This window comes from Adelges cooleyi, unplaced genomic scaffold (genome assembly GCF_023614345.1).
Source record: "Adelges cooleyi isolate 19-005CV unplaced genomic scaffold, UGA_ACOO_1.1 ACOO_flye_CR_arks_rails_tigmint_CR_PRNA_29, whole genome shotgun sequence".
Taxonomy (NCBI): Eukaryota; Metazoa; Arthropoda; class Insecta; order Hemiptera; family Adelgidae; genus Adelges; species Adelges cooleyi.
In genome coordinates this window covers 215,822-243,580 of record NW_026095959.1, presented here as the reverse complement: position 1 = coordinate 243,580, position 27,759 = coordinate 215,822, and the positions used below count along the sequence as shown (strand labels likewise).

At 40.1% G+C, this 27,759-nt stretch overlaps 16 protein-coding genes across 16 annotated transcripts; 10 read left to right on the top strand and 6 right to left on the bottom strand.

Annotated features, from left to right (window-relative positions):
• The first annotated feature begins 61 nt into the window (after window positions 1-61).
• LOC126837695 (histone H1-like) lies at window positions 62-808 on the top strand. Its single transcript, XM_050571642.1, has one exon. The coding sequence runs from the start codon at window positions 101-103 to the stop codon at window positions 728-730; it is 630 nt and encodes a 209-aa protein (XP_050427599.1). The 5' UTR covers window positions 62-100; the 3' UTR covers window positions 731-808.
• A 2,262-nt stretch (window positions 809-3,070) lies between these two features.
• Window positions 3,071-3,448, bottom strand: LOC126837774 (histone H2B). The gene has a single exon (XM_050571724.1). It carries the CDS (start codon window positions 3,446-3,448, stop codon window positions 3,071-3,073), a length of 378 nt encoding a protein of 125 aa, XP_050427681.1.
• A 195-nt stretch (window positions 3,449-3,643) lies between these two features.
• On the top strand, window positions 3,644-4,334 carry LOC126837773 (histone H2A-like). Its single transcript, XM_050571723.1, has 2 exons — window positions 3,644-3,650; window positions 3,840-4,334. Exons 1-2 carry the CDS (start codon window positions 3,644-3,646, stop codon window positions 4,268-4,270), a joined length of 438 nt encoding a protein of 145 aa, XP_050427680.1. The 3' UTR covers window positions 4,271-4,334.
• A 1,043-nt stretch (window positions 4,335-5,377) lies between these two features.
• On the bottom strand, window positions 5,378-5,689 carry LOC126837772 (histone H4). The gene has a single exon (XM_050571721.1). It carries the CDS (start codon window positions 5,687-5,689, stop codon window positions 5,378-5,380), a length of 312 nt encoding a protein of 103 aa, XP_050427678.1.
• Window positions 5,690-5,965: 276 nt separating this feature from the next.
• LOC126837771 (histone H3) lies at window positions 5,966-6,376 on the top strand. Its single transcript, XM_050571720.1, has one exon. The coding sequence runs from the start codon at window positions 5,966-5,968 to the stop codon at window positions 6,374-6,376; it is 411 nt and encodes a 136-aa protein (XP_050427677.1).
• Window positions 6,377-8,599: 2,223 nt separating this feature from the next.
• On the top strand, window positions 8,600-9,346 carry LOC126837694 (histone H1-like). Its single transcript, XM_050571641.1, has one exon. It carries the CDS (start codon window positions 8,639-8,641, stop codon window positions 9,266-9,268), a length of 630 nt encoding a protein of 209 aa, XP_050427598.1. The 5' UTR covers window positions 8,600-8,638; the 3' UTR covers window positions 9,269-9,346.
• A 2,262-nt stretch (window positions 9,347-11,608) lies between these two features.
• On the bottom strand, window positions 11,609-11,986 carry LOC126837770 (histone H2B). The gene has a single exon (XM_050571719.1). It carries the CDS (start codon window positions 11,984-11,986, stop codon window positions 11,609-11,611), a length of 378 nt encoding a protein of 125 aa, XP_050427676.1.
• A 402-nt stretch (window positions 11,987-12,388) lies between these two features.
• Window positions 12,389-12,871, top strand: LOC126837730 (histone H2A). Its single transcript, XM_050571677.1, has one exon. It carries the CDS (start codon window positions 12,431-12,433, stop codon window positions 12,806-12,808), a length of 378 nt encoding a protein of 125 aa, XP_050427634.1. The 5' UTR covers window positions 12,389-12,430; the 3' UTR covers window positions 12,809-12,871.
• Window positions 12,872-13,915: 1,044 nt separating this feature from the next.
• On the bottom strand, window positions 13,916-14,227 carry LOC126837769 (histone H4). The gene has a single exon (XM_050571718.1). The coding sequence runs from the start codon at window positions 14,225-14,227 to the stop codon at window positions 13,916-13,918; it is 312 nt and encodes a 103-aa protein (XP_050427675.1).
• A 276-nt stretch (window positions 14,228-14,503) lies between these two features.
• Window positions 14,504-14,914, top strand: LOC126837768 (histone H3). The gene has a single exon (XM_050571717.1). The coding sequence runs from the start codon at window positions 14,504-14,506 to the stop codon at window positions 14,912-14,914; it is 411 nt and encodes a 136-aa protein (XP_050427674.1).
• A 2,222-nt stretch (window positions 14,915-17,136) lies between these two features.
• On the top strand, window positions 17,137-17,883 carry LOC126837693 (histone H1-like). The gene has a single exon (XM_050571640.1). It carries the CDS (start codon window positions 17,176-17,178, stop codon window positions 17,803-17,805), a length of 630 nt encoding a protein of 209 aa, XP_050427597.1. The 5' UTR covers window positions 17,137-17,175; the 3' UTR covers window positions 17,806-17,883.
• A 2,262-nt stretch (window positions 17,884-20,145) lies between these two features.
• Window positions 20,146-20,523, bottom strand: LOC126837767 (histone H2B). The gene has a single exon (XM_050571716.1). It carries the CDS (start codon window positions 20,521-20,523, stop codon window positions 20,146-20,148), a length of 378 nt encoding a protein of 125 aa, XP_050427673.1.
• A 402-nt stretch (window positions 20,524-20,925) lies between these two features.
• Window positions 20,926-21,395, top strand: LOC126837733 (histone H2A). Its single transcript, XM_050571680.1, has one exon. The coding sequence runs from the start codon at window positions 20,968-20,970 to the stop codon at window positions 21,343-21,345; it is 378 nt and encodes a 125-aa protein (XP_050427637.1). The 5' UTR covers window positions 20,926-20,967; the 3' UTR covers window positions 21,346-21,395.
• A 1,057-nt stretch (window positions 21,396-22,452) lies between these two features.
• On the bottom strand, window positions 22,453-22,764 carry LOC126837766 (histone H4). The gene has a single exon (XM_050571714.1). It carries the CDS (start codon window positions 22,762-22,764, stop codon window positions 22,453-22,455), a length of 312 nt encoding a protein of 103 aa, XP_050427671.1.
• A 276-nt stretch (window positions 22,765-23,040) lies between these two features.
• Window positions 23,041-23,451, top strand: LOC126837765 (histone H3). Its single transcript, XM_050571713.1, has one exon. The coding sequence runs from the start codon at window positions 23,041-23,043 to the stop codon at window positions 23,449-23,451; it is 411 nt and encodes a 136-aa protein (XP_050427670.1).
• Window positions 23,452-25,673: 2,222 nt separating this feature from the next.
• Window positions 25,674-26,420, top strand: LOC126837697 (histone H1-like). The gene has a single exon (XM_050571644.1). The coding sequence runs from the start codon at window positions 25,713-25,715 to the stop codon at window positions 26,340-26,342; it is 630 nt and encodes a 209-aa protein (XP_050427601.1). The 5' UTR covers window positions 25,674-25,712; the 3' UTR covers window positions 26,343-26,420.
• The last annotated feature ends 1,339 nt before the right edge of the window (window positions 26,421-27,759 follow it).

The window sequence follows — 27,759 nt, the reverse complement described above, 5'->3', positions numbered from 1 at the left end:
GCGGCGAGTATATAGACGGCGTGATGGCCAAACGCGAGTTATACACACCGTTCCTGTTCATTTTACCAGAGTACCAGAGTCTATTTCAAACCGCTTCACCATGACCGACACCGCAGTCGCCGCACCAGCACCAGCCGCCTCGTCGCCGGCCCAGGCCAAGTCGCCGAAAAAGAAGTCCGCCGCTCCCAAGGCGAAGAAAGCCGCACCGGCCCATCCTACCACGGCCGTGATGGTGATCGCAGCCGTCAAGGAACTGAAGGAGAAAAAAGGATCGTCGTTGCCGGCCATCAAGAAATACTTGGCCGCCAACTACAAAGTGGACGCTGCCAAGCTGGCGCCTTTCATCCGCAAATTCCTTAAGTCGGCCGTCGCCAGCGGCAAGCTGGTCCAGACCAAGGGCAACGGAGCGTCGGGCCATTTCAAACTGGCCGCCGAAGTAAAAAAAGAGAAGAAGGTAGCGCCGAAAAAGAAGCCGGTCGCCAAGAAAGCGGCGGTGTCCAAGGCGCCCGGAGCGGCCAAGAAGAGGAAGAGCACCGGTGCCAAGAAACCGAAATCCGGCGAGCCCGCCGCCAAGAAGGTGAAAAAGGTAGCCGCAGCGCCTAAACCCAAAGCCGCGAAACCGAAAAAGTCTCCGGCCAAGGCTAAGAAAGCGCCGGCCACCAAAACCAAGGCACCCAAGGCGAAGAAGGTGGCAGTCAAGAAGACGGCAGCGCCCAAAAAGAAGGCATAGTTTGTTAAAAACTCTCATAAATAACCCTTAAAACGGTCCTTTTCAGGACCACCAAATGATTATAATATATACAATAATTGCCCGGTAGGTAGGGTAGTCTCATACCGAATTATAGATTATAGTAGTTTCCCCGTGTAATACAAGCCACGCAGTAAGTAATAGTGATTGTGGAATGGAACGAAAAAGTTAAAACTACTACAATACGGGTAAATACGTTTGTTATTGTATATTTAGGAAAATGATGTCCTACAGATACAAACTTAGAATAAATCCGTGGTTTATCAACTGTTAGTCGGTATTACCCATAGAATACAAACAAAATAGAAATATGACAATCGTATTTAAAACAGATTGAAAGGGCAGGGGTGACGCTTTACCCGACGCCTTTAGAACGGACGAGCGGGAAAAATTAATAATAATAAAAATACCAACTATAAAAAATACTTGGCTATCGCAGATAACAACATTTAATTGATTTGACAATACATAGGACTGTCTGGCCAGTCCTAAACCCTAATTGACTTATAATTACAAGTATGGCTGTACACCCATAAGTAAACAAAGAAAAACAAAACTTTAAATATATCAAAATAACAATAATTATAAAATATTACAAATTGATCTGACTGATTAAAAACGGAAAATAACAACAGACGCGGCCGCTGTGCGTTAAACGGCACACGCGAGAGATAGATAACAGGACAAAAACAAATGAGCGGAATGAACGACCCACGTCGTTGGCCGCGGTCGACCGTTGCCGGGCGCGCGAAATTATAATGTAATTCAAAGTTGTATATCAAAATTGATCTATTTCTCAGACCATTCGGTAGAAGTCCCGGGCCCTAATAATATAATATATATGCGAATGCAATAATATTATACTCTGCCAGTAAACTGTGTCGTTATGAAATTAACTCGAGTGAGCAGATCACTGTTGTATTTTATTTTGGTTAATAAAGCTGTTATATACATATATGGCTAATTTAAGTGTTATCTATAGCTAATATTGTTTTCTAATTTGTGTAGTGAATTTATATTTTTAGTAACATAATGTGAACAAATTCGCTGAATGCACAAATAAAATACACGTCGTAGTATTAACCAACGACAAACATAATATAATAATGATACAAAAGAAGATAACACATACGGCGGTCGTCGATATTGTCCATAAAAAATAAAAAACCCCAGGTATTAATAACTTAAATAGGATACACTACGAAGAATAATAATAATATATTATAACGAGAAGGAAAAAGAGGAAATAATTATTGGAATCGCCAGCTGTTTTAACCAATTATTTGAGAAAAAAATGTCAAATGTCTACAGCACAAATTCGAAGACATAATAACATGTCCACTCTGAAGGTAAAATTGTATTTTAATATTTAATAAATATTATACCCGTGGATCTGAAACGGTCAAGTCAGTTGGTGTTTTCATTACGCGTTTGTTGTGTATATTATTCTAATAATATGCTATTGTATATATTTTTGAGTTCATCCTGTGTAGTGTATACAATTACAGTTATTTAAGTATTATCCTAACATTTGTAGTAGTTACTAATAAATATTATGTGTCGTATTTTGATTATATTGTACCCACCTCTAAATTGGTATTTTATGATAACAACGGCCCGGAAGTTAATGCGCTAAAAACAACGCGCGCACTAATAAAACCCCAAATATTATGCTCTTCAAATTTGTTTTCAAGATATTTTTAAATATGACTTAGTATTTAATATTATGTTCATACTAGATGTAACCGCAAAACTTAAATAAAAAGAGTTTTTATAAAAAATAAATTTAACACTTTTTGAATAAACAAAATTATCGAAAATAATAAAAAATATTAGTACCTACATTATACTACGTAATGACCAGTAAACTGTGTCGTTATGCAACTCACTCGATTGAGCAGATCACTATTGAATTTTTTTTTTTTTAATTAATAAAGCTGTTATATATACATATATAGCTAATTTAAGTGTTATCTATAGCTAATATTGTTTTCCCGTTTTTTTCTAATTTGTGTAGTGAATTTATATTTTTAGTAATGTAATGTGAAAAAATTCGCTGAATGTACAAATAAAATACACGTCGTAGTACTAACCGACGACAAACGTAATATAATGATACAAAAGACGATAACACACACGGCGGTCGTCCGGTCGGTGATATTGTCAATAAAAATTAAAAACCCCAGATATTAATAACTTAATTAGGATACACTACGAATAATAATAATATTATTATATAATAACGTGTATCAGAATAATAATTTGGTGGCCCTGAAAAGGGCCGTTTTAAGTGGATATAGCGCGCGACTAATATCGAAATGCTTATTTGGAACTGGTGTACTTGGTCACGGCCTTGGTGCCTTCACTGACGGCGTGCTTGGCCAATTCACCGGGCAACAGGAGACGGACGGCGGTCTGGATCTCCCGGCTGGTGATGGTCGAACGCTTGTTGTAGTGGGCCAGACGGCTGGATTCGGCGGCGATGCGTTCGAAAATGTCGTTGACGAAGCTGTTCATGATGCTCATAGCCTTGGAAGAAACGCCGGTGTCGGGGTGCACTTGTTTCAACACCTTGTAGATGTAAATACCGTACGATTCTTTCCTCTTCGGCTTGCGCTTCTTGTCGGACTTGGTGATGTTTTTCTGCGCCTTGCCGGACTTCTTCATGGCCTTGCCTGCGGATTTACCTCCTGGTGCCATAGTGACTGCGGTTGTACACGGTTTGCGGGTCGTCGAAATAGTTGGCCGGTAGCTGGTGGACGAATGATGGTTCGAAAATCGTTTACGCTCATATTTATTACGCGTCGCGACTTGGTTTATCGAGTACGATTTGTAAGAGTCGACGAAAAAACGACGAGTAAGATTAACACTTTGTGTTTAAAAGCGAACCCTACAATGTGCCGTGTTTTCATCGTCAACGTCTAAGCATCAAAGAAAAACACGACGAGTATAAACAACACTTTGCATTGAACGTTTATATCTACAAAGTGTGGTTTTTCGTCGTCGTTATTTTCAAACGTAGGCCAACATACAGACGCATTTACGTCTTAAAAGTGTATAAATACCGATTTTGGCCTGTTCCGATCATCAGTATCGTCTGGATTTTCTCTCGTCTCACTACACGACAATCTACAATCGAGCATCATGAGCGGACGCGGCAAAGGAGGAAAAGCAAAGAGCGGCAAATCGAAGACCCGGTCGTCCCGTGCCGGACTCCAGTTCCCGGTCGGTCGTATCCATCGTCTGTTGAGGAAGGGCAACTACGCCGAGCGCGTCGGTGCCGGCGCTCCCGTGTACCTGGCCGCCGTCATGGAGTACTTGGCCGCTGAAGTGTTGGAGTTGGCCGGTAACGCCGCCCGTGACAACAAGAAGACCCGTATCATCCCCAGACATTTACAGTTGGCCATCAGGAACGACGAGGAGTTGAACAAACTGTTGTCCGGCGTCACCATCGCCCAAGGTGGTGTGCTGCCCAACATCCAGGCCGTCCTTTTGCCCAAGAAGACCGAGAAGAAAGCTTAAGAACGTCGTCGCCGTATTTATACATATTAAAACGGCCCTTTTCAGGGCCACCAAATATTAACTATTATTGCAACACTCTTGTTGTGTTTTCGGTATAAAATGATGTGCTATGTCGAGCGAAAAATATCGTTACATTATTTTGTCGTGCCTTAGAAAATATAGGTATATTTAAACAATTATAACTTAGAATTTCAGCAAATCTACTTTAGTTATTAATTTAGGTCAATAACATTTTATAAAATATGACTATAACTCGAATTGGAAATAATATTTAAGTATAATATACATAGATAATTTTTTATTTTTTCCAACATTCCAGTATGCTTCTAGTAGAGCAAAACAAATATGATTACTAGTATGAGCTTGAAATACCAACGTATACATATGTGACAACAACAGTGATTTAATGACACTTGACTAAAAAAAAAAAGACAATTGTATTTTGCTATTTAGCTACAACATCGGCCGGCACTACAATGATAACATCATTGGTTAATATCGAAATATTGTCTCTTCAATAATATTGTCATCGATATTAATAGATATTATAGATTTAGATCAATTACTTACAATATTATATTATTGTGACAATAAATTAGTACTATATGTCTATTTTACCAATGGGCTATAGTTATAAAAATCGTATATTACCCACGTGCGATTCTACTAATTGTAAAACACACAAATATTCAATTAGTATGTTATATTTTTTATATTATATTATACATTTAGTTTGTTATATTTTTTATGTCAACTAGCATGTATGTTACAGAGAACATAATAGTCTGTATGTACTATAAAAAATATTAATTTGAACAATTACAAATGTATACCGTTAAAACTACTCGTGTGTATTTGTATTATTATAATGGCAATACGCTATAACGTTTTGTTAGTTTATACGGTATACTTCATAATATCAACTATTTTGCGCATCCAAACACGTGACACATAATATTATACACTAACGTACTCATGTAGCCGACTGCGAAATGCATTAAATGACATAAACGTTAATGAATAATTGTAATAATATAAAATGGTGGCCCTGAAAAGGGCCGTTTTAAAGAACAGTAGGTAGGGTGCAAAGCGAACGGTCGTCGGGAATTAACCTCCGAATCCGTATAGAGTGCGGCCTTGGCGTTTCAGAGCGTAGACCACGTCCATGGCGGTGACGGTCTTCCTCTTGGCGTGCTCGGTGTAGGTGACGGCGTCGCGGATTACGTTTTCCAGGAACACCTTCAACACTCCGCGGGTCTCTTCGTAGATCAGGCCGGAGATACGTTTGACACCACCGCGGCGGGCTAACCGACGAATGGCCGGCTTGGTGATTCCTTGGATGTTGTCCCGGAGCACTTTACGATGACGTTTGGCGCCTCCTTTTCCCAAACCTTTTCCTCCTTTGCCGCGTCCGGTCATTGTTGCTGATTGTCGTTCGGAGAGCTGCGGTAGACTGAAGAAACAAATCGAATGATGCCCGGACAACGTTTTCGCGCCGTATTTATATGATCGGGCCGTCGCGCGGACCAATCACGGCGCGGTATCGCGAGATCTCCCTCTATTCCGGCAGGCCGTTCCGTCGACCAATGAGAACTCGCGCCTACGATCCGAATTTGTATATATACGAGCTCATTCGGTGTGCGGAGACATATTCGACCGTTTCGAGTTTTCACAGACAGTCTACGAACTACCGACATGGCCCGTACCAAGCAAACCGCCCGCAAATCTACCGGAGGCAAGGCTCCCAGGAAGCAGTTGGCCACCAAAGCCGCCCGCAAGAGCGCACCGGCGACCGGAGGAGTGAAGAAACCCCATCGTTACCGTCCCGGTACCGTGGCTCTCCGTGAAATCCGTCGTTACCAGAAGAGCACCGAGCTGTTGATCCGCAAATTGCCGTTCCAACGTTTGGTCCGTGAGATCGCCCAAGACTTCAAGACCGACTTGCGTTTCCAGAGCTCGGCCGTCATGGCTCTGCAAGAAGCCAGCGAAGCGTACTTGGTCGGTCTGTTCGAAGACACCAACTTGTGCGCTATCCACGCCAAGCGTGTTACCATCATGCCCAAGGACATCCAGTTGGCTCGCCGTATTCGCGGAGAACGTGCTTAATCGTCTCAATACTCCTCTACAAATCCTCTTTAAAACGGCCCTTTTCAGGGCCACTACATGCGTTAAAATTATTTCTCTATCGACCTTACAGCGGGCGCCGCGCTGTTGATAAAATTGATACAACAGTTTTGTACTCAATAGTTTTATTATTATCGACGGTCGTGGGTATCCCCCCGAGAATGTTGTTACTTACATTTTTAGATTAATGTTGAAAATTCCCAACGACCGTTTTTATTGAAGTATTATTTATATTTAAAAAAAAAAAGCGGGTAAAAGAATAGGCGGTAGACACGGCGGTGGCGGTAGACGATGAACGGGTCGGTATAGCGTTAGGCATAGTGTGAAATGTATTTTTGGCGCGCGCGGGAAGTAGTCGGCGGCGGCGGCCGCGTTATAGTCGATATGAGTTTGTTAGGTTGTAGAACGCGGTGTGTAAAGGAATTATTATTTTCTATCCGGTTTGTCCGACGGGAGGGATGGACGCGTTATTAAAAAAAAAAAAAAGAAAAAACCCCGTAGATTGTGGCGCGTCGTTTAAAACTATGTTATCTGAAAGTAGGTAGATATGGGCTCCACACGTTTCCGCGGCACTGGATTTAAAATACACGGACAGTGACGATACCAATAGGTTCTATACGTTTGTGAAAACTGAAAACTAAATAATATAATAAATTACTTTATATAATTAATATATAATAATTAAATATAATAAATAATAATATATCACTTGCTAATGTGAAATGGCCATTGTTCGGCTGGTGTTTGTATTTTGTGTATCGAATAGCCTATGTACAATTAACTATAAAAGTCAACTTTTTTTGAAATTTTGGGTAAATATGAAAAAACCCGTTTAATAAAATGTCCAAAACAAACGGCCTTTACCTACAAATTGCAATTGTTTTTTTGTTAAATCAGTTTTCCAACCACGTTTAAAATGAAAAATTAATAAGGCACTCGAACGTGAGTAAACGAAAAGTTTTTGATTCGAGTAGATTATTTCTGGAGTAAAAAAAAAACACGATTTTATTCATAAAATAAATTTTGTACTTCTAATTTTACAATAATAAATTAGCATTTTCGTTTAATAAAATGAGAAATAATCGTTTCCGACTTTAATATTAAAATACAATATGTAATACCTATGTGAAACCCGTTATGTTGATAATACGTTTTTATTTGACAAACGGTCCAATATTACATGCCTCATGGCAATTACTGCAGACAATAACTTTTGGGAATGGGCCTACACATAAAGTATATGTTTATCAGGTAAAAAATGGGTTATGGAAATTTATTTCAAGACAAAATAAACCAAAACGTTATCATAAAACTTAAAAATAAAAATACCGATATTAATTTTTTGAAACGTAATCGGTTTTGTAAACGGGCTACTCGTTGTTCATACATTGTGCTGCCTCGACGATCACGGGCGAGTCTAGATATTTAACAATACTACTATTGAGCAAACGTAATAAATCAGTCTTGGACTTTCGAAAATATATAAAATAAATTTAAACAAATGTAAAGACGTCTTAATCGCGACGGTTTACTCGTTCGAATCGGCTAACGATTTAATTAAAATAGAGTTGAGCGTTCGGCAGTCTTCTTTTTAACAGAAATCGGGGCGGCTTTAATAGCCGAATAGGTAATATATTTTTACAATGACAATTAAAATTGTTTTTACTATTTTCGGTGTAATCTTAAGTCGATTCGGTCGGTGTTGCCGCCGTCAAAATATCGCATAGAGTTTTGATGATAACTACGCGACACGTAAAACTACTAACGACCCGAATTCGACACCGCCCCCTTCGGTCTCTTCATACCGCACACTCTTAGAGCCTACGCGATAATTTTTCAATACACGTGCAGTTTGCGAATCGAAAAGATTTTTTAGTTTAACTCGAAATTAACGAGTCCTAATCGACCTCGAAAGAGGTGTATCGTTGAATAGTCGGACTGGTCGGAACAACCTCCTGCGGCACGTCGGCCGTCGATTTTAAGTGAAAACTCGACCGACCGACGGATTTGCTATAACGTTGGCTTTAAGGAGAACGAGATTTGTCGCCGTTACGTGATTTTCGAGTGGAAAAAACGAGATAAAACGGAACGGGATCACGTCAAAACGGAAAATTCGATTCCGTAAACGTTTACTAGTCGGTATGGCGGCGAGTATATAGACGGCGTGATGGCCAAACGCGAGTTATACACACCGTTCCTGTTCATTTTACCAGAGTACCAGAGTCTATTTCAAACCGCTTCACCATGACCGACACCGCAGTCGCCGCACCAGCACCAGCCGCCTCGTCGCCGGCCCAGGCCAAGTCGCCGAAAAAGAAGTCCGCCGCTCCCAAGGCGAAGAAAGCCGCACCGGCCCATCCTACCACGGCCGTGATGGTGATCGCAGCCGTCAAGGAACTGAAGGAGAAAAAAGGATCGTCGTTGCCGGCCATCAAGAAATACTTGGCCGCCAACTACAAAGTGGACGCTGCCAAGCTGGCGCCTTTCATCCGCAAATTCCTTAAGTCGGCCGTCGCCAGCGGCAAGCTGGTCCAGACCAAGGGCAACGGAGCGTCGGGCCATTTCAAACTGGCCGCCGAAGTAAAAAAAGAGAAGAAGGTAGCGCCGAAAAAGAAGCCGGTCGCCAAGAAAGCGGCGGTGTCCAAGGCGCCCGGAGCGGCCAAGAAGAGGAAGAGCACCGGTGCCAAGAAACCGAAATCCGGCGAGCCCGCCGCCAAGAAGGTGAAAAAGGTAGCCGCAGCGCCTAAACCCAAAGCCGCGAAACCGAAAAAGTCTCCGGCCAAGGCTAAGAAAGCGCCGGCCACCAAAACCAAGGCACCCAAGGCGAAGAAGGTGGCAGTCAAGAAGACGGCAGCGCCCAAAAAGAAGGCATAGTTTGTTAAAAACTCTCATAAATAACCCTTAAAACGGTCCTTTTCAGGACCACCAAATGATTATAATATATACAATAATTGCCCGGTAGGTAGGGTAGTCTCATACCGAATTATAGATTATAGTAGTTTCCCCGTGTAATACAAGCCACGCAGTAAGTAATAGTGATTGTGGAATGGAACGAAAAAGTTAAAACTACTACAATACGGGTAAATACGTTTGTTATTGTATATTTAGGAAAATGATGTCCTACAGATACAAACTTAGAATAAATCCGTGGTTTATCAACTGTTAGTCGGTATTACCCATAGAATACAAACAAAATAGAAATATGACAATCGTATTTAAAACAGATTGAAAGGGCAGGGGTGACGCTTTACCCGACGCCTTTAGAACGGACGAGCGGGAAAAATTAATAATAATAAAAATACCAACTATAAAAAATACTTGGCTATCGCAGATAACAACATTTAATTGATTTGACAATACATAGGACTGTCTGGCCAGTCCTAAACCCTAATTGACTTATAATTACAAGTATGGCTGTACACCCATAAGTAAACAAAGAAAAACAAAACTTTAAATATATCAAAATAACAATAATTATAAAATATTACAAATTGATCTGACTGATTAAAAACGGAAAATAACAACAGACGCGGCCGCTGTGCGTTAAACGGCACACGCGAGAGATAGATAACAGGACAAAAACAAATGAGCGGAATGAACGACCCACGTCGTTGGCCGCGGTCGACCGTTGCCGGGCGCGCGAAATTATAATGTAATTCAAAGTTGTATATCAAAATTGATCTATTTCTCAGACCATTCGGTAGAAGTCCCGGGCCCTAATAATATAATATATATGCGAATGCAATAATATTATACTCTGCCAGTAAACTGTGTCGTTATGAAATTAACTCGAGTGAGCAGATCACTGTTGTATTTTATTTTGGTTAATAAAGCTGTTATATACATATATGGCTAATTTAAGTGTTATCTATAGCTAATATTGTTTTCTAATTTGTGTAGTGAATTTATATTTTTAGTAACATAATGTGAACAAATTCGCTGAATGCACAAATAAAATACACGTCGTAGTATTAACCAACGACAAACATAATATAATAATGATACAAAAGAAGATAACACATACGGCGGTCGTCGATATTGTCCATAAAAAATAAAAAACCCCAGGTATTAATAACTTAAATAGGATACACTACGAAGAATAATAATAATATATTATAACGAGAAGGAAAAAGAGGAAATAATTATTGGAATCGCCAGCTGTTTTAACCAATTATTTGAGAAAAAAATGTCAAATGTCTACAGCACAAATTCGAAGACATAATAACATGTCCACTCTGAAGGTAAAATTGTATTTTAATATTTAATAAATATTATACCCGTGGATCTGAAACGGTCAAGTCAGTTGGTGTTTTCATTACGCGTTTGTTGTGTATATTATTCTAATAATATGCTATTGTATATATTTTTGAGTTCATCCTGTGTAGTGTATACAATTACAGTTATTTAAGTATTATCCTAACATTTGTAGTAGTTACTAATAAATATTATGTGTCGTATTTTGATTATATTGTACCCACCTCTAAATTGGTATTTTATGATAACAACGGCCCGGAAGTTAATGCGCTAAAAACAACGCGCGCACTAATAAAACCCCAAATATTATGCTCTTCAAATTTGTTTTCAAGATATTTTTAAATATGACTTAGTATTTAATATTATGTTCATACTAGATGTAACCGCAAAACTTAAATAAAAAGAGTTTTTATAAAAAATAAATTTAACACTTTTTGAATAAACAAAATTATCGAAAATAATAAAAAATATTAGTACCTACATTATACTACGTAATGACCAGTAAACTGTGTCGTTATGCAACTCACTCGATTGAGCAGATCACTATTGAATTTTTTTTTTTTTAATTAATAAAGCTGTTATATATACATATATAGCTAATTTAAGTGTTATCTATAGCTAATATTGTTTTCCCGTTTTTTTCTAATTTGTGTAGTGAATTTATATTTTTAGTAATGTAATGTGAAAAAATTCGCTGAATGTACAAATAAAATACACGTCGTAGTACTAACCGACGACAAACGTAATATAATGATACAAAAGACGATAACACACACGGCGGTCGTCCGGTCGGTGATATTGTCAATAAAAATTAAAAACCCCAGATATTAATAACTTAATTAGGATACACTACGAATAATAATAATATTATTATATAATAACGTGTATCAGAATAATAATTTGGTGGCCCTGAAAAGGGCCGTTTTAAGTGGATATAGCGCGCGACTAATATCGAAATGCTTATTTGGAACTGGTGTACTTGGTCACGGCCTTGGTGCCTTCACTGACGGCGTGCTTGGCCAATTCACCGGGCAACAGGAGACGGACGGCGGTCTGGATCTCCCGGCTGGTGATGGTCGAACGCTTGTTGTAGTGGGCCAGACGGCTGGATTCGGCGGCGATGCGTTCGAAAATGTCGTTGACGAAGCTGTTCATGATGCTCATAGCCTTGGAAGAAACGCCGGTGTCGGGGTGCACTTGTTTCAACACCTTGTAGATGTAAATACCGTACGATTCTTTCCTCTTCGGCTTGCGCTTCTTGTCGGACTTGGTGATGTTTTTCTGCGCCTTGCCGGACTTCTTCATGGCCTTGCCTGCGGATTTACCTCCTGGTGCCATAGTGACTGCGGTTGTACACGGTTTGCGGGTCGTCGAAATAGTTGGCCGGTAGCTGGTGGACGAATGATGGTTCGAAAATCGTTTACGCTCATATTTATTACGCGTCGCGACTTGGTTTATCGAGTACGATTTGTAAGAGTCGACGAAAAAACGACGAGTAAGATTAACACTTTGTGTTTAAAAGCGAACCCTACAATGTGCCGTGTTTTCATCGTCAACGTCTAAGCATCAAAGAAAAACACGACGAGTATAAACAACACTTTGCATTGAACGTTTATATCTACAAAGTGTGGTTTTTCGTCGTCGTTATTTTCAAACGTAGGCCAACATACAGACGCATTTACGTCTTAAAAGTGTATAAATACCGATTTTGGCCTGTTCCGATCATCAGTATCGTCTGGATTTTCTCTCGTCTCACTACACGACAATCTACAATCGAGCATCATGAGCGGACGCGGCAAAGGAGGAAAAGCAAAGAGCGGCAAATCGAAGACCCGGTCGTCCCGTGCCGGACTCCAGTTCCCGGTCGGTCGTATCCATCGTCTGTTGAGGAAGGGCAACTACGCCGAGCGCGTCGGTGCCGGCGCTCCCGTGTACCTGGCCGCCGTCATGGAGTACTTGGCCGCTGAAGTGTTGGAGTTGGCCGGTAACGCCGCCCGTGACAACAAGAAGACCCGTATCATCCCCAGACATTTACAGTTGGCCATCAGGAACGACGAGGAGTTGAACAAACTGTTGTCCGGCGTCACCATCGCCCAAGGTGGTGTGCTGCCCAACATCCAGGCCGTCCTTTTGCCCAAGAAGACCGAGAAGAAAGCTTAAGAACGTCGTCGCCGTATTTATACATATTAAAACGGCCCTTTTCAGGGCCACCAAATATTAACTATTATTGCAACACTCTTGTTGTGTTTTCGGTATAAAATGATGTGCTATGTCGAGCGAAAAATATCGTTACATTATTTTGTCGTGCCTTAGAAAATATAGGTATATTTAAACAATTATAACTTAGAATTTCAGCAAATCTACTTTAGTTATTAATTTAGGTCAATAACATTTTATAAAATATGACTATAACTCGAATTGGAAATAATATTTAAGTATAATATACATAGATAATTTTTTATTTTTTCCAACATTCCAGTATGCTTCTAGTAGAGCAAAACAAATATGATTACTAGTATGAGCTTGAAATACCAACGTATACATATGTGACAACAACAGTGATTTAATGACACTTGACTAAAAAAAAAAAGACAATTGTATTTTGCTATTTAGCTACAACATCGGCCGGCACTACAATGATAACATCATTGGTTAATATCGAAATATTGTCTCTTCAATAATATTGTCATCGATATTAATAGATATTATAGATTTAGATCAATTACTTACAATATTATATTATTGTGACAATAAATTAGTACTATATGTCTATTTTACCAATGGGCTATAGTTATAAAAATCGTATATTACCCACGTGCGATTCTACTAATTGTAAAACACACAAATATTCAATTAGTATGTTATATTTTTTATATTATATTATACATTTAGTTTGTTATATTTTTTATGTCAACTAGCATGTATGTTACAGAGAACATAATAGTCTGTATGTACTATAAAAAATATTAATTTGAACAATTACAAATGTATACCGTTAAAACTACTCGTGTGTATTTGTATTATTATAATGGCAATACGCTATAACGTTTTGTTAGTTTATACGGTATACTTCATAATATCAACTATTTTGCGCATCCAAACACGTGACACATAATATTATACACTAACGTACTCATGTAGCCGACTGCGAAATGCATTAAATGACATAAACGTTAATGAATAATTGTAATAATATAAAATGGTGGCCCTGAAAAGGGCCGTTTTAAAGAACAGTAGGTAGGGTGCAAAGCGAACGGTCGTCGGGAATTAACCTCCGAATCCGTATAGAGTGCGGCCTTGGCGTTTCAGAGCGTAGACCACGTCCATGGCGGTGACGGTCTTCCTCTTGGCGTGCTCGGTGTAGGTGACGGCGTCGCGGATTACGTTTTCCAGGAACACCTTCAACACTCCGCGGGTCTCTTCGTAGATCAGGCCGGAGATACGTTTGACACCACCGCGGCGGGCTAACCGACGAATGGCCGGCTTGGTGATTCCTTGGATGTTGTCCCGGAGCACTTTACGATGACGTTTGGCGCCTCCTTTTCCCAAACCTTTTCCTCCTTTGCCGCGTCCGGTCATTGTTGCTGATTGTCGTTCGGAGAGCTGCGGTAGACTGAAGAAACAAATCGAATGATGCCCGGACAACGTTTTCGCGCCGTATTTATATGATCGGGCCGTCGCGCGGACCAATCACGGCGCGGTATCGCGAGATCTCCCTCTATTCCGGCAGGCCGTTCCGTCGACCAATGAGAACTCGCGCCTACGATCCGAATTTGTATATATACGAGCTCATTCGGTGTGCGGAGACATATTCGACCGTTTCGAGTTTTCACAGACAGTCTACGAACTACCGACATGGCCCGTACCAAGCAAACCGCCCGCAAATCTACCGGAGGCAAGGCTCCCAGGAAGCAGTTGGCCACCAAAGCCGCCCGCAAGAGCGCACCGGCGACCGGAGGAGTGAAGAAACCCCATCGTTACCGTCCCGGTACCGTGGCTCTCCGTGAAATCCGTCGTTACCAGAAGAGCACCGAGCTGTTGATCCGCAAATTGCCGTTCCAACGTTTGGTCCGTGAGATCGCCCAAGACTTCAAGACCGACTTGCGTTTCCAGAGCTCGGCCGTCATGGCTCTGCAAGAAGCCAGCGAAGCGTACTTGGTCGGTCTGTTCGAAGACACCAACTTGTGCGCTATCCACGCCAAGCGTGTTACCATCATGCCCAAGGACATCCAGTTGGCTCGCCGTATTCGCGGAGAACGTGCTTAATCGTCTCAATACTCCTCTACAAATCCTCTTTAAAACGGCCCTTTTCAGGGCCACTACATGCGTTAAAATTATTTCTCTATCGACCTTACAGCGGGCGCCGCGCTGTTGATAAAATTGATACAACAGTTTTGTACTCAATAGTTTTATTATTATCGACGGTCGTGGGTATCCCCCGAGAATGTTGTTACTTACATTTTTAGATTAATGTTGAAAATTCCCAACGACCGTTTTTATTGAAGTATTATTTATATTTAAAAAAAAAAAGCGGGTAAAAGAATAGGCGGTAGACACGGCGGTGGCGGTAGACGATGAACGGGTCGGTATAGCGTTAGGCATAGTGTGAAATGTATTTTTGGCGCGCGCGGGAAGTAGTCGGCGGCGGCGGCCGCGTTATAGTCGATATGAGTTTGTTAGGTTGTAGAACGCGGTGTGTAAAGGAATTATTATTTTCTATCCGGTTTGTCCGACGGGAGGGATGGACGCGTTATTAAAAAAAAAAAAAAGAAAAAACCCCGTAGATTGTGGCGCGTCGTTTAAAACTATGTTATCTGAAAGTAGGTAGATATGGGCTCCACACGTTTCCGCGGCACTGGATTTAAAATACACGGACAGTGACGATACCAATAGGTTCTATACGTTTGTGAAAACTGAAAACTAAATAATATAATAAATTACTTTATATAATTAATATATAATAATTAAATATAATAAATAATAATATATCACTTGCTAATGTGAAATGGCCATTGTTCGGCTGGTGTTTGTATTTTGTGTATCGAATAGCCTATGTACAATTAACTATAAAAGTCAACTTTTTTTGAAATTTTGGGTAAATATGAAAAAACCCGTTTAATAAAATGTCCAAAACAAACGGCCTTTACCTACAAATTGCAATTGTTTTTTTGTTAAATCAGTTTTCCAACCACGTTTAAAATGAAAAATTAATAAGGCACTCGAACGTGAGTAAACGAAAAGTTTTTGATTCGAGTAGATTATTTCTGGAGTAAAAAAAAAACACGATTTTATTCATAAAATAAATTTTGTACTTCTAATTTTACAATAATAAATTAGCATTTTCGTTTAATAAAATGAGAAATAATCGTTTCCGACTTTAATATTAAAATACAATATGTAATACCTATGTGAAACCCGTTATGTTGATAATACGTTTTTATTTGACAAACGGTCCAATATTACATGCCTCATGGCAATTACTGCAGACAATAACTTTTGGGAATGGGCCTACACATAAAGTATATGTTTATCAGGTAAAAAATGGGTTATGGAAATTTATTTCAAGACAAAATAAACCAAAACGTTATCATAAAACTTAAAAATAAAAATACCGATATTAATTTTTTGAAACGTAATCGGTTTTGTAAACGGGCTACTCGTTGTTCATACATTGTGCTGCCTCGACGATCACGGGCGAGTCTAGATATTTAACAATACTACTATTGAGCAAACGTAATAAATCAGTCTTGGACTTTCGAAAATATATAAAATAAATTTAAACAAATGTAAAGACGTCTTAATCGCGACGGTTTACTCGTTCGAATCGGCTAACGATTTAATTAAAATAGAGTTGAGCGTTCGGCAGTCTTCTTTTTAACAGAAATCGGGGCGGCTTTAATAGCCGAATAGGTAATATATTTTTACAATGACAATTAAAATTGTTTTTACTATTTTCGGTGTAATCTTAAGTCGATTCGGTCGGTGTTGCCGCCGTCAAAATATCGCATAGAGTTTTGATGATAACTACGCGACACGTAAAACTACTAACGACCCGAATTCGACACCGCCCCCTTCGGTCTCTTCATACCGCACACTCTTAGAGCCTACGCGATAATTTTTCAATACACGTGCAGTTTGCGAATCGAAAAGATTTTTTAGTTTAACTCGAAATTAACGAGTCCTAATCGACCTCGAAAGAGGTGTATCGTTGAATAGTCGGACTGGTCGGAACAACCTCCTGCGGCACGTCGGCCGTCGATTTTAAGTGAAAACTCGACCGACCGACGGATTTGCTATAACGTTGGCTTTAAGGAGAACGAGATTTGTCGCCGTTACGTGATTTTCGAGTGGAAAAAACGAGATAAAACGGAACGGGATCACGTCAAAACGGAAAATTCGATTCCGTAAACGTTTACTAGTCGGTATGGCGGCGAGTATATAGACGGCGTGATGGCCAAACGCGAGTTATACACACCGTTCCTGTTCATTTTACCAGAGTACCAGAGTCTATTTCAAACCGCTTCACCATGACCGACACCGCAGTCGCCGCACCAGCACCAGCCGCCTCGTCGCCGGCCCAGGCCAAGTCGCCGAAAAAGAAGTCCGCCGCTCCCAAGGCGAAGAAAGCCGCACCGGCCCATCCTACCACGGCCGTGATGGTGATCGCAGCCGTCAAGGAACTGAAGGAGAAAAAAGGATCGTCGTTGCCGGCCATCAAGAAATACTTGGCCGCCAACTACAAAGTGGACGCTGCCAAGCTGGCGCCTTTCATCCGCAAATTCCTTAAGTCGGCCGTCGCCAGCGGCAAGCTGGTCCAGACCAAGGGCAACGGAGCGTCGGGCCATTTCAAACTGGCCGCCGAAGTAAAAAAAGAGAAGAAGGTAGCGCCGAAAAAGAAGCCGGTCGCCAAGAAAGCGGCGGTGTCCAAGGCGCCCGGAGCGGCCAAGAAGAGGAAGAGCACCGGTGCCAAGAAACCGAAATCCGGCGAGCCCGCCGCCAAGAAGGTGAAAAAGGTAGCCGCAGCGCCTAAACCCAAAGCCGCGAAACCGAAAAAGTCTCCGGCCAAGGCTAAGAAAGCGCCGGCCACCAAAACCAAGGCACCCAAGGCGAAGAAGGTGGCAGTCAAGAAGACGGCAGCGCCCAAAAAGAAGGCATAGTTTGTTAAAAACTCTCATAAATAACCCTTAAAACGGTCCTTTTCAGGACCACCAAATGATTATAATATATACAATAATTGCCCGGTAGGTAGGGTAGTCTCATACCGAATTATAGATTATAGTAGTTTCCCCGTGTAATACAAGCCACGCAGTAAGTAATAGTGATTGTGGAATGGAACGAAAAAGTTAAAACTACTACAATACGGGTAAATACGTTTGTTATTGTATATTTAGGAAAATGATGTCCTACAGATACAAACTTAGAATAAATCCGTGGTTTATCAACTGTTAGTCGGTATTACCCATAGAATACAAACAAAATAGAAATATGACAATCGTATTTAAAACAGATTGAAAGGGCAGGGGTGACGCTTTACCCGACGCCTTTAGAACGGACGAGCGGGAAAAATTAATAATAATAAAAATACCAACTATAAAAAATACTTGGCTATCGCAGATAACAACATTTAATTGATTTGACAATACATAGGACTGTCTGGCCAGTCCTAAACCCTAATTGACTTATAATTACAAGTATGGCTGTACACCCATAAGTAAACAAAGAAAAACAAAACTTTAAATATATCAAAATAACAATAATTATAAAATATTACAAATTGATCTGACTGATTAAAAACGGAAAATAACAACAGACGCGGCCGCTGTGCGTTAAACGGCACACGCGAGAGATAGATAACAGGACAAAAACAAATGAGCGGAATGAACGACCCACGTCGTTGGCCGCGGTCGACCGTTGCCGGGCGCGCGAAATTATAATGTAATTCAAAGTTGTATATCAAAATTGATCTATTTCTCAGACCATTCGGTAGAAGTCCCGGGCCCTAATAATATAATATATATGCGAATGCAATAATATTATACTCTGCCAGTAAACTGTGTCGTTATGAAATTAACTCGAGTGAGCAGATCACTGTTGTATTTTATTTTGGTTAATAAAGCTGTTATATACATATATGGCTAATTTAAGTGTTATCTATAGCTAATATTGTTTTCTAATTTGTGTAGTGAATTTATATTTTTAGTAACATAATGTGAACAAATTCGCTGAATGCACAAATAAAATACACGTCGTAGTATTAACCAACGACAAACATAATATAATAATGATACAAAAGAAGATAACACATACGGCGGTCGTCGATATTGTCCATAAAAAATAAAAAACCCCAGGTATTAATAACTTAAATAGGATACACTACGAAGAATAATAATAATATATTATAACGAGAAGGAAAAAGAGGAAATAATTATTGGAATCGCCAGCTGTTTTAACCAATTATTTGAGAAAAAAATGTCAAATGTCTACAGCACAAATTCGAAGACATAATAACATGTCCACTCTGAAGGTAAAATTGTATTTTAATATTTAATAAATATTATACCCGTGGATCTGAAACGGTCAAGTCAGTTGGTGTTTTCATTACGCGTTTGTTGTGTATATTATTCTAATAATATGCTATTGTATATATTTTTGAGTTCATCCTGTGTAGTGTATACAATTACAGTTATTTAAGTATTATCCTAACATTTGTAGTAGTTACTAATAAATATTATGTGTCGTATTTTGATTATATTGTACCCACCTCTAAATTGGTATTTTATGATAACAACGGCCCGGAAGTTAATGCGCTAAAAACAACGCGCGCACTAATAAAACCCCAAATATTATGCTCTTCAAATTTGTTTTCAAGATATTTTTAAATATGACTTAGTATTTAATATTATGTTCATACTAGATGTAACCGCAAAACTTAAATAAAAAGAGTTTTTATAAAAAATAAATTTAACACTTTTTGAATAAACAAAATTATCGAAAATAATAAAAAATATTAGTACCTACATTATACTACGTAATGACCAGTAAACTGTGTCGTTATGCAACTCACTCGATTGAGCAGATCACTATTGAATTTTTTTTTTTTTAATTAATAAAGCTGTTATATATACATATATAGCTAATTTAAGTGTTATCTATAGCTAATATTGTTTTCCCGTTTTTTTCTAATTTGTGTAGTGAATTTATATTTTTAGTAATGTAATGTGAAAAAATTCGCTGAATGTACAAATAAAATACACGTCGTAGTACTAACCGACGACAAACGTAATATAATGATACAAAAGACGATAACACACACGGCGGTCGTCCGGTCGGTGATATTGTCAATAAAAATTAAAAACCCCAGATATTAATAACTTAATTAGGATACACTACGAATAATAATAATATTATTATATAATAACGTGTATCAGAATAATAATTTGGTGGCCCTGAAAAGGGCCGTTTTAAGTGGATATAGCGCGCGACTAATATCGAAATGCTTATTTGGAACTGGTGTACTTGGTCACGGCCTTGGTGCCTTCACTGACGGCGTGCTTGGCCAATTCACCGGGCAACAGGAGACGGACGGCGGTCTGGATCTCCCGGCTGGTGATGGTCGAACGCTTGTTGTAGTGGGCCAGACGGCTGGATTCGGCGGCGATGCGTTCGAAAATGTCGTTGACGAAGCTGTTCATGATGCTCATAGCCTTGGAAGAAACGCCGGTGTCGGGGTGCACTTGTTTCAACACCTTGTAGATGTAAATACCGTACGATTCTTTCCTCTTCGGCTTGCGCTTCTTGTCGGACTTGGTGATGTTTTTCTGCGCCTTGCCGGACTTCTTCATGGCCTTGCCTGCGGATTTACCTCCTGGTGCCATAGTGACTGCGGTTGTACACGGTTTGCGGGTCGTCGAAATAGTTGGCCGGTAGCTGGTGGACGAATGATGGTTCGAAAATCGTTTACGCTCATATTTATTACGCGTCGCGACTTGGTTTATCGAGTACGATTTGTAAGAGTCGACGAAAAAACGACGAGTAAGATTAACACTTTGTGTTTAAAAGCGAACCCTACAATGTGCCGTGTTTTCATCGTCAACGTCTAAGCATCAAAGAAAAACACGACGAGTATAAACAACACTTTGCATTGAACGTTTATATCTACAAAGTGTGGTTTTTCGTCGTCGTTATTTTCAAACGTAGGCCAACATACAGACGCATTTACGTCTTAAAAGTGTATAAATACCGATTTTGGCCTGTTCCGATCATCAGTATCGTCTGGATTTTCTCTCGTCTCACTACACGACAATCTACAATCGAGCATCATGAGCGGACGCGGCAAAGGAGGAAAAGCAAAGAGCGGCAAATCGAAGACCCGGTCGTCCCGTGCCGGACTCCAGTTCCCGGTCGGTCGTATCCATCGTCTGTTGAGGAAGGGCAACTACGCCGAGCGCGTCGGTGCCGGCGCTCCCGTGTACCTGGCCGCCGTCATGGAGTACTTGGCCGCTGAAGTGTTGGAGTTGGCCGGTAACGCCGCCCGTGACAACAAGAAGACCCGTATCATCCCCAGACATTTACAGTTGGCCATCAGGAACGACGAGGAGTTGAACAAACTGTTGTCCGGCGTCACCATCGCCCAAGGTGGTGTGCTGCCCAACATCCAGGCCGTCCTTTTGCCCAAGAAGACCGAGAAGAAAGCTTAAGAACGTCGTCGCCGTATTTATACATATTAAAACGGCCCTTTTCAGGGCCACCAAATATTAACTATTATTGCAACACTCTTGTTGTGTTTTCGGTATAAAATGATGTGCTATGTCGAGCGAAAAATATCGTTACATTATTTTGTCGTGCCTTAGAAAATATAGGTATATTTAAACAATTATAACTTAGAATTTCAGCAAATCTACTTTAGTTATTAATTTAGGTCAATAACATTTTATAAAATATGACTATAACTCGAATTGGAAATAATATTTAAGTATAATATACATAGATAATTTTTTATTTTTTCCAACATTCCAGTATGCTTCTAGTAGAGCAAAACAAATATGATTACTAGTATGAGCTTGAAATACCAACGTATACATATGTGACAACAACAGTGATTTAATGACACTTGACTAAAAAAAAAAAGACAATTGTATTTTGCTATTTAGCTACAACATCGGCCGGCACTACAATGATAACATCATTGGTTAATATCGAAATATTGTCTCTTCAATAATATTGTCATCGATATTAATAGATATTATAGATTTAGATCAATTACTTACAATATTATATTATTGTGACAATAAATTAGTACTATATGTCTATTTTACCAATGGGCTATAGTTATAAAAATCGTATATTACCCACGTGCGATTCTACTAATTGTAAAACACACAAATATTCAATTAGTATGTTATATTTTTTATATTATATTATACATTTAGTTTGTTATATTTTTTATGTCAACTAGCATGTATGTTACAGAGAACATAATAGTCTGTATGTACTATAAAAAATATTAATTTGAACAATTACAAATGTATACCGTTAAAACTACTCGTGTGTATTTGTATTATTATAATGGCAATACGCTATAACGTTTTGTTAGTTTATACGGTATACTTCATAATATCAACTATTTTGCGCATCCAAACACGTGACACATAATATTATACACTAACGTACTCATGTAGCCGACTGCGAAATGCATTAAATGACATAAACGTTAATGAATAATTGTAATAATATAAAATGGTGGCCCTGAAAAGGGCCGTTTTAAAGAACAGTAGGTAGGGTGCAAAGCGAACGGTCGTCGGGAATTAACCTCCGAATCCGTATAGAGTGCGGCCTTGGCGTTTCAGAGCGTAGACCACGTCCATGGCGGTGACGGTCTTCCTCTTGGCGTGCTCGGTGTAGGTGACGGCGTCGCGGATTACGTTTTCCAGGAACACCTTCAACACTCCGCGGGTCTCTTCGTAGATCAGGCCGGAGATACGTTTGACACCACCGCGGCGGGCTAACCGACGAATGGCCGGCTTGGTGATTCCTTGGATGTTGTCCCGGAGCACTTTACGATGACGTTTGGCGCCTCCTTTTCCCAAACCTTTTCCTCCTTTGCCGCGTCCGGTCATTGTTGCTGATTGTCGTTCGGAGAGCTGCGGTAGACTGAAGAAACAAATCGAATGATGCCCGGACAACGTTTTCGCGCCGTATTTATATGATCGGGCCGTCGCGCGGACCAATCACGGCGCGGTATCGCGAGATCTCCCTCTATTCCGGCAGGCCGTTCCGTCGACCAATGAGAACTCGCGCCTACGATCCGAATTTGTATATATACGAGCTCATTCGGTGTGCGGAGACATATTCGACCGTTTCGAGTTTTCACAGACAGTCTACGAACTACCGACATGGCCCGTACCAAGCAAACCGCCCGCAAATCTACCGGAGGCAAGGCTCCCAGGAAGCAGTTGGCCACCAAAGCCGCCCGCAAGAGCGCACCGGCGACCGGAGGAGTGAAGAAACCCCATCGTTACCGTCCCGGTACCGTGGCTCTCCGTGAAATCCGTCGTTACCAGAAGAGCACCGAGCTGTTGATCCGCAAATTGCCGTTCCAACGTTTGGTCCGTGAGATCGCCCAAGACTTCAAGACCGACTTGCGTTTCCAGAGCTCGGCCGTCATGGCTCTGCAAGAAGCCAGCGAAGCGTACTTGGTCGGTCTGTTCGAAGACACCAACTTGTGCGCTATCCACGCCAAGCGTGTTACCATCATGCCCAAGGACATCCAGTTGGCTCGCCGTATTCGCGGAGAACGTGCTTAATCGTCTCAATACTCCTCTACAAATCCTCTTTAAAACGGCCCTTTTCAGGGCCACTACATGCGTTAAAATTATTTCTCTATCGACCTTACAGCGGGCGCCGCGCTGTTGATAAAATTGATACAACAGTTTTGTACTCAATAGTTTTATTATTATCGACGGTCGTGGGTATCCCCCGAGAATGTTGTTACTTACATTTTTAGATTAATGTTGAAAATTCCCAACGACCGTTTTTATTGAAGTATTATTTATATTTAAAAAAAAAAAGCGGGTAAAAGAATAGGCGGTAGACACGGCGGTGGCGGTAGACGATGAACGGGTCGGTATAGCGTTAGGCATAGTGTGAAATGTATTTTTGGCGCGCGCGGGAAGTAGTCGGCGGCGGCGGCCGCGTTATAGTCGATATGAGTTTGTTAGGTTGTAGAACGCGGTGTGTAAAGGAATTATTATTTTCTATCCGGTTTGTCCGACGGGAGGGATGGACGCGTTATTAAAAAAAAAAAAAAGAAAAAACCCCGTAGATTGTGGCGCGTCGTTTAAAACTATGTTATCTGAAAGTAGGTAGATATGGGCTCCACACGTTTCCGCGGCACTGGATTTAAAATACACGGACAGTGACGATACCAATAGGTTCTATACGTTTGTGAAAACTGAAAACTAAATAATATAATAAATTACTTTATATAATTAATATATAATAATTAAATATAATAAATAATAATATATCACTTGCTAATGTGAAATGGCCATTGTTCGGCTGGTGTTTGTATTTTGTGTATCGAATAGCCTATGTACAATTAACTATAAAAGTCAACTTTTTTTGAAATTTTGGGTAAATATGAAAAAACCCGTTTAATAAAATGTCCAAAACAAACGGCCTTTACCTACAAATTGCAATTGTTTTTTTGTTAAATCAGTTTTCCAACCACGTTTAAAATGAAAAATTAATAAGGCACTCGAACGTGAGTAAACGAAAAGTTTTTGATTCGAGTAGATTATTTCTGGAGTAAAAAAAAAACACGATTTTATTCATAAAATAAATTTTGTACTTCTAATTTTACAATAATAAATTAGCATTTTCGTTTAATAAAATGAGAAATAATCGTTTCCGACTTTAATATTAAAATACAATATGTAATACCTATGTGAAACCCGTTATGTTGATAATACGTTTTTATTTGACAAACGGTCCAATATTACATGCCTCATGGCAATTACTGCAGACAATAACTTTTGGGAATGGGCCTACACATAAAGTATATGTTTATCAGGTAAAAAATGGGTTATGGAAATTTATTTCAAGACAAAATAAACCAAAACGTTATCATAAAACTTAAAAATAAAAATACCGATATTAATTTTTTGAAACGTAATCGGTTTTGTAAACGGGCTACTCGTTGTTCATACATTGTGCTGCCTCGACGATCACGGGCGAGTCTAGATATTTAACAATACTACTATTGAGCAAACGTAATAAATCAGTCTTGGACTTTCGAAAATATATAAAATAAATTTAAACAAATGTAAAGACGTCTTAATCGCGACGGTTTACTCGTTCGAATCGGCTAACGATTTAATTAAAATAGAGTTGAGCGTTCGGCAGTCTTCTTTTTAACAGAAATCGGGGCGGCTTTAATAGCCGAATAGGTAATATATTTTTACAATGACAATTAAAATTGTTTTTACTATTTTCGGTGTAATCTTAAGTCGATTCGGTCGGTGTTGCCGCCGTCAAAATATCGCATAGAGTTTTGATGATAACTACGCGACACGTAAAACTACTAACGACCCGAATTCGACACCGCCCCCTTCGGTCTCTTCATACCGCACACTCTTAGAGCCTACGCGATAATTTTTCAATACACGTGCAGTTTGCGAATCGAAAAGATTTTTTAGTTTAACTCGAAATTAACGAGTCCTAATCGACCTCGAAAGAGGTGTATCGTTGAATAGTCGGACTGGTCGGAACAACCTCCTGCGGCACGTCGGCCGTCGATTTTAAGTGAAAACTCGACCGACCGACGGATTTGCTATAACGTTGGCTTTAAGGAGAACGAGATTTGTCGCCGTTACGTGATTTTCGAGTGGAAAAAACGAGATAAAACGGAACGGGATCACGTCAAAACGGAAAATTCGATTCCGTAAACGTTTACTAGTCGGTATGGCGGCGAGTATATAGACGGCGTGATGGCCAAACGCGAGTTATACACACCGTTCCTGTTCATTTTACCAGAGTACCAGAGTCTATTTCAAACCGCTTCACCATGACCGACACCGCAGTCGCCGCACCAGCACCAGCCGCCTCGTCGCCGGCCCAGGCCAAGTCGCCGAAAAAGAAGTCCGCCGCTCCCAAGGCGAAGAAAGCCGCACCGGCCCATCCTACCACGGCCGTGATGGTGATCGCAGCCGTCAAGGAACTGAAGGAGAAAAAAGGATCGTCGTTGCCGGCCATCAAGAAATACTTGGCCGCCAACTACAAAGTGGACGCTGCCAAGCTGGCGCCTTTCATCCGCAAATTCCTTAAGTCGGCCGTCGCCAGCGGCAAGCTGGTCCAGACCAAGGGCAACGGAGCGTCGGGCCATTTCAAACTGGCCGCCGAAGTAAAAAAAGAGAAGAAGGTAGCGCCGAAAAAGAAGCCGGTCGCCAAGAAAGCGGCGGTGTCCAAGGCGCCCGGAGCGGCCAAGAAGAGGAAGAGCACCGGTGCCAAGAAACCGAAATCCGGCGAGCCCGCCGCCAAGAAGGTGAAAAAGGTAGCCGCAGCGCCTAAACCCAAAGCCGCGAAACCGAAAAAGTCTCCGGCCAAGGCTAAGAAAGCGCCGGCCACCAAAACCAAGGCACCCAAGGCGAAGAAGGTGGCAGTCAAGAAGACGGCAGCGCCCAAAAAGAAGGCATAGTTTGTTAAAAACTCTCATAAATAACCCTTAAAACGGTCCTTTTCAGGACCACCAAATGATTATAATATATACAATAATTGCCCGGTAGGTAGGGTAGTCTCATACCGAATTATAGATTATAGTAGTTTCCCCGTGTAATACAAGCCACGCAGTAAGTAATAGTGATTGTGGAATGGAACGAAAAAGTTAAAACTACTACAATACGGGTAAATACGTTTGTTATTGTATATTTAGGAAAATGATGTCCTACAGATACAAACTTAGAATAAATCCGTGGTTTATCAACTGTTAGTCGGTATTACCCATAGAATACAAACAAAATAGAAATATGACAATCGTATTTAAAACAGATTGAAAGGGCAGGGGTGACGCTTTACCCGACGCCTTTAGAACGGACGAGCGGGAAAAATTAATAATAATAAAAATACCAACTATAAAAAATACTTGGCTATCGCAGATAACAACATTTAATTGATTTGACAATACATAGGACTGTCTGGCCAGTCCTAAACCCTAATTGACTTATAATTACAAGTATGGCTGTACACCCATAAGTAAACAAAGAAAAACAAAACTTTAAATATATCAAAATAACAATAATTATAAAATATTACAAATTGATCTGACTGATTAAAAACGGAAAATAACAACAGACGCGGCCGCTGTGCGTTAAACGGCACACGCGAGAGATAGATAACAGGACAAAAACAAATGAGCGGAATGAACGACCCACGTCGTTGGCCGCGGTCGACCGTTGCCGGGCGCGCGAAATTATAATGTAATTCAAAGTTGTATATCAAAATTGATCTATTTCTCAGACCATTCGGTAGAAGTCCCGGGCCCTAATAATATAATATATATGCGAATGCAATAATATTATACTCTGCCAGTAAACTGTGTCGTTATGAAATTAACTCGAGTGAGCAGATCACTGTTGTATTTTATTTTGGTTAATAAAGCTGTTATATACATATATGGCTAATTTAAGTGTTATCTATAGCTAATATTGTTTTCTAATTTGTGTAGTGAATTTATATTTTTAGTAACATAATGTGAACAAATTCGCTGAATGCACAAATAAAATACACGTCGTAGTATTAACCAACGACAAACATAATATAATAATGATACAAAAGAAGATAACACATACGGCGGTCGTCGATATTGTCCATAAAAAATAAAAAACCCCAGGTATTAATAACTTAAATAGGATACACTACGAAGAATAATAATAATATATTATAACGAGAAGGAAAAAGAGGAAATAATTATTGGAATCGCCAGCTGTTTTAACCAATTATTTGAGAAAAAAATGTCAAATGTCTACAGCACAAATTCGAAGACATAATAACATGTCCACTCTGAAGGTAAAATTGTATTTTAATATTTAATAAATATTATACCCGTGGATCTGAAA

What these genes read in the sequence shown, in the direction of transcription:
- LOC126837695 (XM_050571642.1), top strand. Translation starts at nt 101, where the DNA reads ATGACCGACACCGCAGTCGCCGCACCAGCACCAGCCGCCTCGTCGCCG.
- LOC126837774 (XM_050571724.1), bottom strand. Translation starts at nt 3,448, where the DNA reads ATGGCACCAGGAGGTAAATCCGCAGGCAAGGCCATGAAGAAGTCCGGC.
- LOC126837772 (XM_050571721.1), bottom strand. Translation starts at nt 5,689, where the DNA reads ATGACCGGACGCGGCAAAGGAGGAAAAGGTTTGGGAAAAGGAGGCGCC.
- LOC126837771 (XM_050571720.1), top strand. Translation starts at nt 5,966, where the DNA reads ATGGCCCGTACCAAGCAAACCGCCCGCAAATCTACCGGAGGCAAGGCT.
- LOC126837694 (XM_050571641.1), top strand. Translation starts at nt 8,639, where the DNA reads ATGACCGACACCGCAGTCGCCGCACCAGCACCAGCCGCCTCGTCGCCG.
- LOC126837770 (XM_050571719.1), bottom strand. Translation starts at nt 11,986, where the DNA reads ATGGCACCAGGAGGTAAATCCGCAGGCAAGGCCATGAAGAAGTCCGGC.
- LOC126837730 (XM_050571677.1), top strand. Translation starts at nt 12,431, where the DNA reads ATGAGCGGACGCGGCAAAGGAGGAAAAGCAAAGAGCGGCAAATCGAAG.
- LOC126837769 (XM_050571718.1), bottom strand. Translation starts at nt 14,227, where the DNA reads ATGACCGGACGCGGCAAAGGAGGAAAAGGTTTGGGAAAAGGAGGCGCC.
- LOC126837768 (XM_050571717.1), top strand. Translation starts at nt 14,504, where the DNA reads ATGGCCCGTACCAAGCAAACCGCCCGCAAATCTACCGGAGGCAAGGCT.
- LOC126837693 (XM_050571640.1), top strand. Translation starts at nt 17,176, where the DNA reads ATGACCGACACCGCAGTCGCCGCACCAGCACCAGCCGCCTCGTCGCCG.
- LOC126837767 (XM_050571716.1), bottom strand. Translation starts at nt 20,523, where the DNA reads ATGGCACCAGGAGGTAAATCCGCAGGCAAGGCCATGAAGAAGTCCGGC.
- LOC126837733 (XM_050571680.1), top strand. Translation starts at nt 20,968, where the DNA reads ATGAGCGGACGCGGCAAAGGAGGAAAAGCAAAGAGCGGCAAATCGAAG.
- LOC126837766 (XM_050571714.1), bottom strand. Translation starts at nt 22,764, where the DNA reads ATGACCGGACGCGGCAAAGGAGGAAAAGGTTTGGGAAAAGGAGGCGCC.
- LOC126837765 (XM_050571713.1), top strand. Translation starts at nt 23,041, where the DNA reads ATGGCCCGTACCAAGCAAACCGCCCGCAAATCTACCGGAGGCAAGGCT.
- LOC126837697 (XM_050571644.1), top strand. Translation starts at nt 25,713, where the DNA reads ATGACCGACACCGCAGTCGCCGCACCAGCACCAGCCGCCTCGTCGCCG.